Source organism: Apium graveolens, chromosome 6 (genome assembly GCF_009905375.1).
Source record: "Apium graveolens cultivar Ventura chromosome 6, ASM990537v1, whole genome shotgun sequence".
NCBI classification, from domain to species: Eukaryota; Viridiplantae; Streptophyta; class Magnoliopsida; order Apiales; family Apiaceae; genus Apium; species Apium graveolens.
Genome location: NC_133652.1, coordinates 23005981 through 23019949, shown reverse-complemented (window position 1 = coordinate 23019949; position 13969 = coordinate 23005981). Strand labels below are relative to the sequence as shown.

General features: G+C 28.2%; 2 protein-coding genes across 2 annotated transcripts; one reads left to right on the top strand and one right to left on the bottom strand.

The window, feature by feature from the left end:
* Nucleotides 1–9633: 9633 nt before the first annotated feature.
* On the bottom strand, nucleotides 9634–10541 carry LOC141668662 (blue copper protein 1a-like). The gene is made up of 2 exons (XM_074475633.1): nucleotides 10178–10541; nucleotides 9634–9966 (listed from the first exon to the last, which is right to left on the bottom strand). Exons 1-2 carry the CDS (start codon nucleotides 10338–10340, stop codon nucleotides 9638–9640), a joined length of 492 nt encoding a protein of 163 aa, XP_074331734.1. The 5' UTR covers nucleotides 10341–10541; the 3' UTR covers nucleotides 9634–9637.
* A 326-nt stretch (nucleotides 10542–10867) lies between these two features.
* On the top strand, nucleotides 10868–11741 carry LOC141664767 (blue copper protein 1a-like). Its single transcript, XM_074470723.1, has 2 exons — nucleotides 10868–10931; nucleotides 11422–11741. The coding sequence occupies exons 1-2, from the start codon at nucleotides 10868–10870 to the stop codon at nucleotides 11739–11741; spliced, it is 384 nt and encodes a 127-aa protein (XP_074326824.1).
* Nucleotides 11742–13969: the final 2228 nt, after the last annotated feature.

Below are 13969 nucleotides of genomic sequence, written 5' to 3'. Positions count from 1 at the left end.
ATTTTTCTCAAGATTTTTCTAAACAGCTCTGGAAAAATTCTCTTCTAATTACTAGCTGCTACTTGGTTTATATAACACCAAGTTTACAAGTGAAGACAAAGATAAAAGTACAATAATAAAATAAGTTCTCCACTTGTTTCTTCTCCATTTTACTCCAGTGCATTGTTGACTATTGCCTCTTTATACTAGAGTAGAACGGCTGCTTTTTCTGATGTTCCTGAAATAGGCTACCACATCTCAGTTGTCTCTGTCAACCCATGTGCCTCTGTTTGTAGGTACAACTACCACTTGTCAACTGCTATTTAACAGAACATCCGTTGAAGCCTTCATCCGTTGATGGCTTTATCCGTTGATGTGTTAGCAGTTGAAGCTCTATCCGTTGATGCACTCATCCGTTGAAGCTTTAGAGACATCCGTTGAAGCTTTGTTTCTCATCCGTTGAAGGTCTTTAGGTTATCCGTTGATACCATTTCATTTATACAAAATTACAAGGCATGAAATATTTACAATTGGCCTTCCTATCTGCATATCCTTTAGTAGTCAACATGACTTATAATTTTCCTCAACATTTAAGAATTATATCTCAAATTCAGAGACTGAAATGTGCTACAACACTAGACTTATTTCTAAGTAAAGCTACACCATCAACGGATAGCCAAAGTGGTCTTATCCGTTGAGGCTACAAACACTAGATTTCTACTTAAGTGTTTTGTTAAACATATCATCAAACTAATGCACATATATTCCTAACAGTGTTGTGTGACCTAACAATCTCCATTGATTACGAATGAATGTGTAGTCATGGTTCACCCCTGTGCTGGACGCGTCCTTTCTCCCGAATGAGAAGCTCCCACCATATATAAGGACATGGGATCCCAAACTCTTCAGTACAAAGTGTAGAATTACTCCAAAATTCTCCAACGAGGACACCCGTTGATAATAAAAATAGAGCTCCCAAAGCACATACCAAGATTAATCCCGCGTCCCCAACGAGAATGCCCGTCGACTATGGGAGGAAGCATTCAACATCATGCATATCCCTGAAGACCTTCGTTTCTACATATATCTCCCTCCTTGACCGACATAAGAAGGAGATTCTTCAAAAAATACCTACAAAAAATATTTTAGTAAAATGTGTTATGTCATCTTCCTGAAATCATGGAGCATCCTTATATTTGCACTTCTCTGATCTTTCCATATTAACCTTGCCCTGAGCGAAGGCAAAACGGTTGCCTTGCCTTAAGCGAGGGCAAGTCATTTTCCTTTACCTGAATAAAGGCAAGCCCGTTGCTTTACCCTAATCGAGGCTAAATCATTTGTCTTCCCTTGAGCGAGGGCAAGCCCGTTGCCCTGAGTAAGGACGAGCTCATTTAGAAAAACATTAAGATGGTAAAATTTATTTATCTACGAAAATAGTGAGATGGTAAAATTTATTCAAAAATAATATTTAGGATAATATTAAAATGATATTAACACTATTAGAATAATTTTAGGAGTTGAAATTTGAGAAAATATTAAGATGAATTGAAAGTTCTAGAGAAGATTAATATTGTTGCTTGTTCTTTAAATTAAAAGATAAAAGAATCTTATTCTTTTTGTTTAAAATTTAAGTAAAGTCTAAAGTACATTAATGTGGTAATATGCATGAAAGAGAAATTTGAGGGTAATTTGAGTTAAGAAAAAAGATAAGGAAAATATAAGGTAATTAACTTTGATTAGAAAAAATGTTTGAGAAAATATTAATGTGATATAAAAATTATAGGTCGATAATAAAATGTCAGTTTGATATAAAACATAAAGTTTAGAAGAATTTAAAGATAATTAATAATTTTTTATCCAATAAATAAAAATTTTGACAAAATTAATAATATAAATTGAGATGATATAAAAGGCGCCCTAACAAAGTTTTGATTGTTTTATTAATGAGCTTTTTTGAAAAATACACAAGGAAAATATATTTTTGTAAAAATATTGTTATTTTTTTAAAAAGAATTACACATATATGTTTTTTATTTGCAAAAATACTATATTTGTTTTTGGAAAATTATCATTAGTACCCTCATGGTATTGGCTTTTTTGAATAATACCATTTGATATTTTTGACTTCTAAATGGTACCATTGTACTATTGTTTCGTTCATGTAACACCACTCCATCAGTAATCTGTAGATAAACCTTATTTTTAAGGGTACCAATGGAAAAAAGAATTGTATAATGGTACTATTGGTAATATATTTTCTCTTATATTTTTTAAAAGTTATTAATTTTCTACTTTAAAAATTTGAATAAATAAAAAATAATAAGCAAGAAAATATTATGATGATTAGAGAAATAACATCAATTTACCTAATTTAAACAAATTTAAGAAATTATGAGTGTTTATTTATATTTTTTCTAATATTTTATATTTTGTACTAATTATAATTCGAGTAAATGAAATATTATAATTTAAATAAAAAACAAGAAATAGGGATATTTCAAATTCTATTAATATTTATTATTTATATATTTTATTGTATATATTTTTTAATAAGAATAATCATTTTTCAAATTATTTTAAAATATTAGGTGAAATAAAAATAAATATATGTATTGAACTCTTAGTATTATAAAATTAGGTACGAAATTAATTGATAACTTAAAACACTTCTATGAAATACTAATATTAAGAGGATTAATTAATGAGTAAGGAAAATATATAAATAAATTGTGCAAATTATGAAAAATTATATGATTTTAGTAAGGAAAATTGGTACCACACAAAAGTAAAAAATATTTAATGGTACCACATAAAAATTAAAAAACATTTAATGGTACCAAATGAACAAAGTCAATTATATAATGATATAATTCATAATTTTATAATGTTCGTTTAACATTTGTTTGACAAGTGATATTAGATGGATATATCCATATATACAATGGTACCATTTAGAAGTCAAAATATTAAATGGTACAAGTCAGAAAAACCAATATCAAAAGATAACTATTCATAATTTCCTAATTTGTTTTACAAAAATACAGTTTTCTGCAACTCGATTCAATTAGATGCAACTTTCGACGAGTAACGAGTTTCTGCAATTTCATGAATTCTTGTACAACCTCAAATATAACCATAAAACTCGATTCAACTAGTTGCATGTCTGCTTGATAATGATTGATTTTATATTTTTGTAAAAAAAAAAGAAAATAGTTAAATCACAAAAAAGATTAAAATAATAGTATTTTTGATAATTTCTCTTTATTAATTGGTTCTATCTTTCAATTTCGAAATCTCGGCAGATACTACTTTTATAAAATTAAGTTTTTATTTTGAAATGATAAAATTAAGTTATTCATATCATGAAACTTATTTCTTTTTGTTTATTTTTGGGTGGTATTTTACATAATGAGGTTTTATTGTCATTTAGAGTAACATATTCTTGGATATTTTTTTGGAATAAATAATAAATTTATTGTACTCCCTCTATAGCTTATTTGACAATTTGACTACTGAACACATTTTTATGTGTTTTGACAGGGCAGTTTCAGATTTGTAAAACATAATATTTTAAATAAATGTAGATAATAAATATTAAAATTTGCCAAATAAAAATTAAAAATTATATTTGTAACTATCTCGTTAAAATATAATGAAATGTGTAAAAAAGTCAAATCTCCTAATAAAAAAAAGAGGAAATTTAAATATCGTGTTTTGATACGTATGGAAATGTATTTTTGGTAGTCAAGTTTTATGTAGATTATTTGTTCAAATTGGAGAACTTACACATTATACTTATTAAATTTCAATAATTTTCAATAATTTTAATAAATTAGTGATATTCGTTAATTATATTTCACAAAATAATATATTTCATAGTATTTTGATTGTGGTCTCCAAGATTTTCGATAAAAACGTGGTCTTCAATAAACAAAACTTTTCTCGTATCTTTGAACGTAAATAAAAGAATAATAGTTGAAATGGAATTTGAACTGATTTCTTAAAAATATGTTTAATTTGGGCCTGGCCCTCGAAGGTAAAGGAACACCCGTGATTAAACCTTTCTCCGAGTATTGCATGATACAAGCATATATGTTACATTCAGGTTAAATATTAGGTAGGTGATTAATTGCGTCCAAAAACCTAAAATATGTCACTCATTTCAAATTTGACTCAAAATGATCATTAATTAATTTCATTTGATCATTTCGTTAAAGTCAAAAACTGAAATTAACCAAAATCGAAAAATATTAACACTAAAGGATAGGCTTGTCCAGGGCTTCAACATAGTTATTAAAATTTGTTATTTGACTCACTAAATCATGATGAAATCTTGTTTTTAATCTTCAAATTGTTAAAAATAACTCAAGTAAGAAGAATCAAAATCGTATTTTATCATGATTTCATGAGTCAGATAAAAAGTTTCAGTAATCATAATAATCCTAGAACGAGTTTTATGTTACCATTTTTCAATATTAGGTAATTTTATTTTGGACTTGTTGGTTTTGTTGGTGGTGGAGTTGGAGGCTGTGGTAAGAATCTTGATGATTCAATGCATGGTTACGGAGGAAGAGGGTAGTTTCTTTATTGTGCTACTTGAATATATAATTTAAATTAGACACAAAAGTTTGTTTTTAAAAAGTTAGGAGTGAAATATGTCAAATATATTTGTCTTTAAACTTTAGGGGTTTATAGATGCAATTTCAAACTTTAAACTTCAAAATGTATTTTTTAAATTTTGATAAAGGTAAAAAAGTAGATTTTGGATAGTCAGGGCTGAAAAGTTATGCTTTCAAATTTCAGGATTTCATGAGTACACTGGTGCAAATTTTGAGGGCGAAAATGTCATTAAACCTTTGAAATTATGAATTCAATTTTACAGTTGTGGTCTCTGGTAACCATATATATTGTGTAATTAAATCTGTACTTGCTATAATTTGTGGGAGTGTGTTAACTCAGTGCTCTGAATTGTTCTCTTTTTTCTGGAACATGTCATGTTAAAATTGACCGTTGATTGAGATTCAAATTTTCACAAAATTTTAAACTTCAAATTTTAAATTTTTTAAAAGCGACCAAAAATTCAATCGATTTTATATGAATTCCACCCTCTTAAAAGCCACCAATATACTCCGATCGATTTTATATTAAAATCCACTGGATGTGGTTGATTATAGCTAAATTTCACCGATATCTAATGGTTGATTTTAGTGATTTTTGTTATAGCGGGCGTTTATTTATAGTTGAGGACTAATTCTTGGACATTGGTCGGTGAAAGTATTCCAGCAAGTATGACATGTAAAATTATATTACATTCTATATATAATTAGTGTAAACCACTTAAAATGATACAGTTAGTTGCTTTGGTCGTTAGGGTTTATAAGGTCATTTTGTAACTTAAAAGGTAGCATTCTAACACAAGCAACAAAAGAAATCAATTATTTTTTTAAAAAAAAATAGATGTAGTTTGTTCAATAAATCTCATAATAATTTATAATGTGTAATTATTTTTAAAAGAAACCTAAACAAATATAAAAAAAATTATAGAAACAAACAAATGTATACAAACAAAAAATACATAAATAAAAAATATACAAAAAAGCTACATCAATTAATTAATAAATTAGAAAGTAGAGAAGTTCAAAGTACAACAAAACATAATAATATTTTAGAAAAAATGAAAAAATTGAAAGATAAATAAAAGCATGAGATACAACTATGGACAAAATAATTTAAAATATAAATACAAATAAATAAATAATGTACAAAAAATATATAAAAAAGTTACATCATTTAATTAATTAACCATAAAATAGAGAAGTTCAAAGTACAACAAAACATAATAATATTTTAGTATAAAAGAAACAATTAAAGGATAAAAGTACTTAGTTCAAAGTACAATGAAAAAACTAATACATTTTTTTTAAAAAAATAGCTTGCCTTAAACTCATGAAATAAAGATATTGTTTGTTCAATTATACTCATTAATCATTTATAATATGTATTATTTTATATAAAAATCCTAAACAAATATCAAAAAGTTATAGAAACAAACAAATATAAAGAACAAATTTATAAATAAAAAGATATAAAAATATATAAATTAATTAAATCACTTAATTAATACATTAGAAAGTACATAGTTCAAAGTACAACAAAAAACTAATTTTGTTTTAAAAAAATAGGTTGCCTAATAAACTAAAGAAATAAAGATTTAGTTTGTTTAATTAAACGCATTCTAATCATTTATTATATGCAATTACTTTAAATAAAAATCCAAAATATGTATAAAAAAGTTATAGAAATAATAGAACAAATAAAAAGAACAAATACATAGAAATAAATTTAATGCACATAAGACACACATTGAGTATTTAATGTAATAAATTTATTTAGAACAATATTTTAGGAAAAAATGAAATAATTAAAGAATAAATAAATGTATGAGATACAACTATGGACAAAATTATTTAATAATTTAAATAAAAAATAACGTTTTGAAACTTAAACATAAAGTAAAACATTATAAGTAAATTATAAGATACATTATTAATTTTAATTTATAAAATTAACTGAAGTTAAATTTAATTAGAATAATATTTTAGAATAAATAAAATTATTCAAAGATAAATAAAGATAAATAAAATTAGAATTAAAATACTTATATTAACAATTTGGAAATAGCCCATACATTGCACGGGTATAAAGTTAGTTTGAGTTAACATATGTAGCTGGAACATTTCATTGGCTGGCAAATACAAGGGGTAATTGGATGATATATTCTTTGCATATTGAAACTGGGCTGTTAACATATCATGTGGCCGCCGTTTGTATAAGAATTTGTTGTCAGATATTTGCTTGACATCTCTTGGTGAACACTCTCTTGATGTTTTTGAATTTAATAATTCACGGGGCTCAAGTAATTGGTGGGACTGAACAAGTTATATAAAATTGATGTGGAAAACTATATTTTGATTGATTTTCGTGTGGCCGGTAACAATGAAGTTCTAATCACAAATAAAGATTTTAAGATTTCAGGGATTGTGTCTGTCCAGGAATACTATTCCTGATCATAGTGAATGTTTTAGGTCCTAAGTTGGGAGCATAGAGCATGAAGTTAAAACAAATACGAATAATTTATAGAATTATATCCAAATACGATTCTCATCAATTTGATTCAAACAATTTCACAAGTAAAGATTTCGTATAGTCGAGTACTGATCTTCTTAGTACAGTTGAAACAACTGACTATGCAAATGCAATAGTGGTCATGGCTAATTAACAAATAACTCCAAAAACACAAACGATGATTCGACTACAATAATCATCAATTCATATTAACCATCATCAATGTGCCAACTGCTGCAATAGTCCATGCCAAATATGTAGATGCTCCAAATTCATTAGCTGAAGAAATATCCACAAAGTCTGTTGCCGAAACTGTTGCTAGAATTGCTGAAACGAGAGCTAAAGCAACGATAAGATTGTATGATGCCATTGAAAAATAAATAAAGTTGTTGGAAAGAAATAGCTAAAATTTATCTTCTTTGCTCTCGTACAATTGATCAGATATGCTTTGATGGTGGTGGTTTGTACAACTTACAGAGATTTTATAGGGAGTGATTTCAGAAGCAGGCTACAGTCGGCATTGCAGCCTATGCCATTTGCGATGCATAAAAGCACAAGCATTTTAACTCGACTTCTTTACATATAATTAATTTTTGGAATGATACTGAGCTTGGCAATAATGACTTGTTAAGGTATCGACTATGTGTAGGCTTGGTCTGTTGAATCAGTCTAAATTGCTCAGAGATCTTTAATTCTATCTTTTAGTGTTCGTCATCTTCCCTCTATACGTGTATTCTCATGTATTCATTAATTTAATAGATGCTATTTGCTTAATTTAAGTACTCATCCGTTGATAAGTGTAGCAAACACTAAAACTAATTATATATACTCTCCTTTTCCCTCAAATTTCATCAAAGGCGGAGAAGAACATTTTGGCATACTTTACTTGTAATTAGGAGTTTGAAAAGAAAAAAATTAATGTATAAAAGTGATAGCAATGCAAGATACATCTATCATAATATACAACTGACGCAAACAAATATAGTGATAGCGGTAATAAAATATTGTGACAGTTGTATACTATCCAATATTGATGGTGAGTAATTTGCCTTTAATATACACAATCAAAGTCGTCCAAATAAACAAATTACCCTTAAATATACATAAGAGTTAAGTAAATTTTATATACAATTATATACAAGTGAAGATATTTTGATCCCGTTCGATAATTTTGGGTATGCACCAATAACTATAGACTGTGTACGTCTTCCAAAATCTAACTAAATTCTGCTTGCAAGGATTGTTTATCACATATAAGTACTGAACTGATGTTGCTTGCAAATATCAGTAAATTTATTTGACAAAAAAATGTATAGTAATTTTTTTAAAAAAAATAACAAAGAAAGAATTTGATTTTAAAAAGATTTTTTTTTTAAAAAAGAAGAAGAAAGAATTTGATTTTAAAAAGATTAAAATAAACATTATTACGTATAGTTGGACTATTTGTAACCTTCCACGTAATACATGTCTTTCCAACTTGTAATCAGGTTCTAGTCAACACATTCCGTCAAGTCAACAATCAAAATTAACGGAGCTATCATTACTCTCAACTAGAGTGATGCATTCGAGTTCCCGATAACCCGAGTGATATTTTTGATATATAATTCTGAGTTTAGTGACAATTTTGAGATTTAAATCCATCTTCGAAAATCTAACTAAATTCTGCTTGCAAGGATTGTTTATCACATATATGTACTGAAGTGATGTTTCTTCTTTCGATTAAACAAAGACGGTGTCCATTAAGAGTCCAGACATTTGGAAAAAACATATACCAGTCAAACCAGTTTTATCTCAACAACTCTTTTTTGTACTTGTATATATTAATTTTCTTACAAAATCAGATGACAAGCAATAAACTCATGATCGAGCAATAAATTTCTGAGGACCTGACTTAAGATATATGACATGTGCCATTTTATAATTTACATTACTCGCAGGTTTATGAACAAATACGAATAATACTTTTTCAAATATTTAAGTAACTCCCAACAATCATCTACAATGATATCAAATAAGGACGTGCCTCACCCGCCATGATTTGCATCTACTAACACTTGCATACAGAGCGTGGGTGATCACCTCGATATTCTCCTCTTCCGGTGGATTGGAAAATCGAATGCAACCTCAAACTCCCAGTTAACTTGCCTTCTCTGATAACATTAATAATACTTAAAAATTTCCCTCCGCATCAGTTAATTAAAATTACATTTTAATATAATATTGATCGTTATATCAAATATTCTAGATAAATTTTTACGACTTCAATTATAGTAATAAGTTTTCACAAACTGTAGAATGTGGTATTCATTTAAGTTCAGTTTTAGATGTTCAGCAACTAAGTGTTAGCAGGATTTGGTTCTCTAGCAATCACTCTTAATTCCTGAACTTTGTACTATTTTCTAGAGTTCAGGTAAAAAATCACAATTGGGACACAATAGCATTTTTCTATGTGAATTGACCAGTAAATGAGATTGATTGAACAGAATCAATAATATGAAAAACCAGAGTCATTCGCCCTCTCGCAAATCGCAAATTAAACCATCAACATCGAAAGTGTTCCAAATGCTGCGGTGATACATGCCAAGTACATAGAAGCTCTAATTCCAAAAGCTGTAGATACTGCAGGTGCTGGTTCTGGTGCAGGAGAACCTACTTGAGGTAACACCGTTATCGCAAGCTTCATATTTCCAGTAGCACAATGAGTAGCTTTGGTGCATAAGTACCATTTTTTGCCTTCACTTGCAAGAGTAATCACATCGTTTCCGGTGGTGAGAGCAACACTTGTTGAAGATTGTTTACATTCTTGGAATGAAGCTAAATCTGCCCTATGAACATTATGGACTCCGGAAGTATACTTGAAAACTGCAAGTTTACACATATACATAATTAGATAAGAAGGCTGCACTAATCATAATTGCTTATAATTTTTCAAAATTCAATGTTGAAGTGTGAATTTGCATTTGAAAAACTGGAGTGCCAAATTTTATATGCGTCAAGTTAGATTGTGTCACATTAGACAGTTACACTGATATTTTAGAAATAATGCGACAGAATATTCAAGTAGGTAACATACTGAGTCTATCGCCGACGTGAAATTCCTTGCTGGCAGCCCAAGTTTTGTAATCGAAATTGGTTGTCCAGCCATTTTCATCTCCGACCACGAAGTCTGTTGCCAAAGCTGGAGCGACAATTGCTGAAATAATGGCAAATGCAACCAAGAGACTAGTAGAGGCCATTTGAAGAATTAATGAAATTAGAAGAAATTGCTCAAGTATTTTCTTATGTTAGTCTGTTTGATGTGGATATGCTTTGATGGTGTTGGTAATATGTATATTTATAGTATATAGATGTTCGGTGCCGGTGAATAGCCGGCTAACCTTAATCGGCAGTGCAACCTTTTATGCCGTATATGAGTTGCAAGAGTCTTATATTGACTCTGTAGAATCTTGTTTTGACATTGGTTTTAACTTGAGACGCTGTGTGTCTTTTGATTAAGTGAATATAGACTAGGTCAACAAAATTCCAGATCTTAAATAATATTTCAATACAAAGAGATGGAAATCAGTAAAAAGTATTTGGTTAAATTTAAGGAGAGAAAACCCGTCCAATTATAAGAAGAATCACATTTTTCATCAAATATTAATTAATCTTTTGATGAATCCAGATCTGTCGAAAAATGATGATAAGTTTTAATAAATTCATATTGAAGTTGTAGAAGAATGATATTACACAATTCAACTAGGTTGTTAGAGCATCGAGTCATATGAAGTTATCGGACAGTTCATACAAATCTTGGATGCAACAGTGCTGTGTTGCAAACATAGAAAGTAACTTTGTTGAAGTTGTGTTGTGCAGTGAACATATTCTGGGGAGAAGTTAACGTTTAACTTTAGGCTTGGTTTATCATTGAAGTCTGAAGCCGAACATCTCAGCTTCAGAGTTCCAAAACTGTTACATAAAATATCCACGTACAAACACTTTAAGCGCACATAGTTTGTCTTTAATGATTAACTAATCAGGAATTCTATGAGGCTGCTAATTACAGATGGCACGCTAAAGTTCTGAAGCCGGCTGTTCACTCGCTTAAAGATCTCTATAAATTGAACCTTAACATTTTCTCATAAGTTGATACTTTAGTTTTGACGTAACTGAATACACTCTACTCTCGGTAACAAGAGGATGAGCGAGGCCACGGATACACCAGTACTAATATTTCTGTAATTGACTATAAAAAAGACATAGTACCACTTGGCAATATAAGAGAACATGAAGCTATTTTGGCCTTTATATCTGATCATGTACTTCTTTGGTGTGCAGTTTTCAAGTACTCTGCTGGAGTTCACAATGTTCATAGAGCAGATTTAGCTTCATTCCAGAGCTGCACACCATCCGCAACAAGTAATGCTCTTACTACCGGAAATGATGAAATTACTCTTGCAAGTGAAGGCAAAAAATGGTATTTGTGCAGCAAAGCTACTCATTGTGCCACCGGAAATATGAAGCTTGCAATAACAGTGTTGCCTGAGGTTGAATCTCCTGCGCCACCACCTGAAATTTCTGCAGCTACTGCATTTGGAAGTTCTACACAATTGTTATGGATTGGTGCAGCACTGGCAGCACTTATGATGATGATTTAATTAGGAGGAACAGAGTGTTCCGTGATGTTCTTTAAATTTGTTGCTATTTTGTATCCTGGTTAAATTATGATTAATGTTATTACTTTTATTTAAATATTTCTTTTTTATTACAATATTTGTTGATGATTTGAAATTTTGTGTTAGGCTAATTTAAGAGTTTTCATGAGTGACGGAATAACTCTGTTTTCAAAAAAAAAAACCACACTAATTAAAGTATGAATTTTTTTTAAAAAATATCACACTAATTAAAATTTAACAAAATTAAAGAGTAAAATATTATGCTAAACAAAATTTTAAAGCAAATAAATTTATCTTTTAAGAAAATGCAGACAAAGTATCTTGTCCTTTTCGTCTTCTTTTGAACAGAACATAATCTCCGTGCACAGAATCTCCGTGCACAGAATCTCCGTGCACACTTTTCTTGTCGGAATCTGCTTAAGTACTCTTCACAAAATTCTCCAAAGTAAATTTTATAAACACCCATTTCATAAATTCTCCCAAACACAACCCATTGGGTAATATATATTTTTTTTTGTTCATATAATCTTGTAGTGTACTAAAGATTCAATTTTTATATTTGTTTGCAGAGTGCATTCTTGAAGTTTGGGATAATCTTCACTTCAATTCTTCATGTGGGTACTTTTTCAATCATATTTTGCATTTTACTGTTATGCATTTTTTGAGTTTTGGGAAAATTGTAGGTGTAAATTGTAATCATATAGGTTTTGAGATGCTAACCTTAATCGGCAGTGCAACCTTTTATGCCGTATGTGAGTTGCAAGAGTCTTATATTGACTCTGTAGAATCTTGTTTTGACATTGGTTTCTTGAGTAAGTTTTTGTTCTCGTATTAATTATATTTTATATTTAATTGAATATTTATTAATGAGTTTTATTATATTATTGTAGTAAGTAAAAAAATCGAAATTGAAAAAAGATTAAATCTAAATTAGAAGAAAATTCAAAAAAGTTAGACTGCTTGTGTAAAATTCAGAGCCACCAAGAGAAGTTTAGAAGAGGAGAAAAAAGACTTTATACTTGGAGATTTCAAGGTTAACAACATATGGATAATTATTTATTTTCTACATTTTGTATCATATTCTAATCTTCTGTGTGGTCATAAGATTAATTGTATAAGTCTGTACTTCTTTTTAATCTTTCTATGTGATAATGGAGTTCTATAAATAGCATAACTTGCTTTTTTTTGCGGTCATTGTAGATTCTCTATAGATATCTTTGAGAACATATTAAGAAGAATTTTTGAGGGCTTTGGAAATTCTCGTGTTTTCCTAAAAATGTTAAAAATATTTATTAATACTAGCTTTATACCCGTGCGATGCACGGGTGATTTAATTTTTTTTTTTAATATTTTTATAATTTTTAATTTTCTTTTAAAAATTATTATGTTTGTTAATTTACTTTTAGTGGTGGTAATATATATATATATATAATTTTGTTTAGTTATTTTAAAGTGTGAATTTAATGTATTTTTATATTTTGTAATTGTGAAATTAACAAAATTTGTAGTTTTTTCTTTCTTAATATCATTGTTATGCTGTATACAATAATTTTTTGGTTTATTTTAGTGAAATTAAATTTTTAAAACTTGTTTACAACTATATTTTTAATAAATATTAACTTTAATAAATCTAAATATCAATTTGTATAATTTTACATTCTATTTGTTGATATTTGTTTAATTTTTTTAGCTTAAATATTGGAAATATTTGTGTAGTGATTTTGAAAAAGAATACTACATTTATTTGTCATAATACTTTTAAATGTATTTTTTAAGATTTATATTTCAGTTTTGAATTGTTATAATTTATTATTTAATTATTATTATTATTATTATATTCCTAATTTTATTATTATTATATTCTTAATTTTTATGTTTTATAGGATTTATGTACTCTAAATTTTGTAAAAGTCAATAAGTAGGTTTCTTATTTTATAAAATGAAACAATACATATATAATTATTTATCCCTAAATACAATTTAAATGTGTTTCTCATTTTATAAGATAAAAATTAAAATTATCTATTAAAAATATTTTAGATCAAAATTGCCCATTTCATTTTAAAAAATGATACTCCCTCCGTCCCTTTCAATTGTTTACATTTTTTAGAGAGTGTCTGACACGCATTTTAAGGTGCATAGTATAGTTCTGTAATATTTTTTTACAATTTTGTTTTTCTGAATAAAAATTAAAATATTCAAATTTTATT

Coding starts and splice junctions, on each gene's coding strand:
- LOC141668662 (XM_074475633.1), bottom strand. CDS start 10,340: ATGGCCTCTACTAGTCTCTTGGTTGCATTTGCCATTATTTCAGCAATT. Junction 9,967..10,177: donor TCACGTCGGCGATAGACTCA/GTATGTTACCTA, acceptor GTAAACTTGCAG/TTTTCAAGTATACTTCCGGA.
- LOC141664767 (XM_074470723.1), top strand. CDS start 10,868: ATGAAGTTATCGGACAGTTCATACAAATCTTGGATGCAACAGTGCTGT. Junction 10,932..11,421: donor CTGTGTTGCAAACATAGAAA/GTAACTTTGTTG, acceptor TTTGGTGTGCAG/TTTTCAAGTACTCTGCTGGA.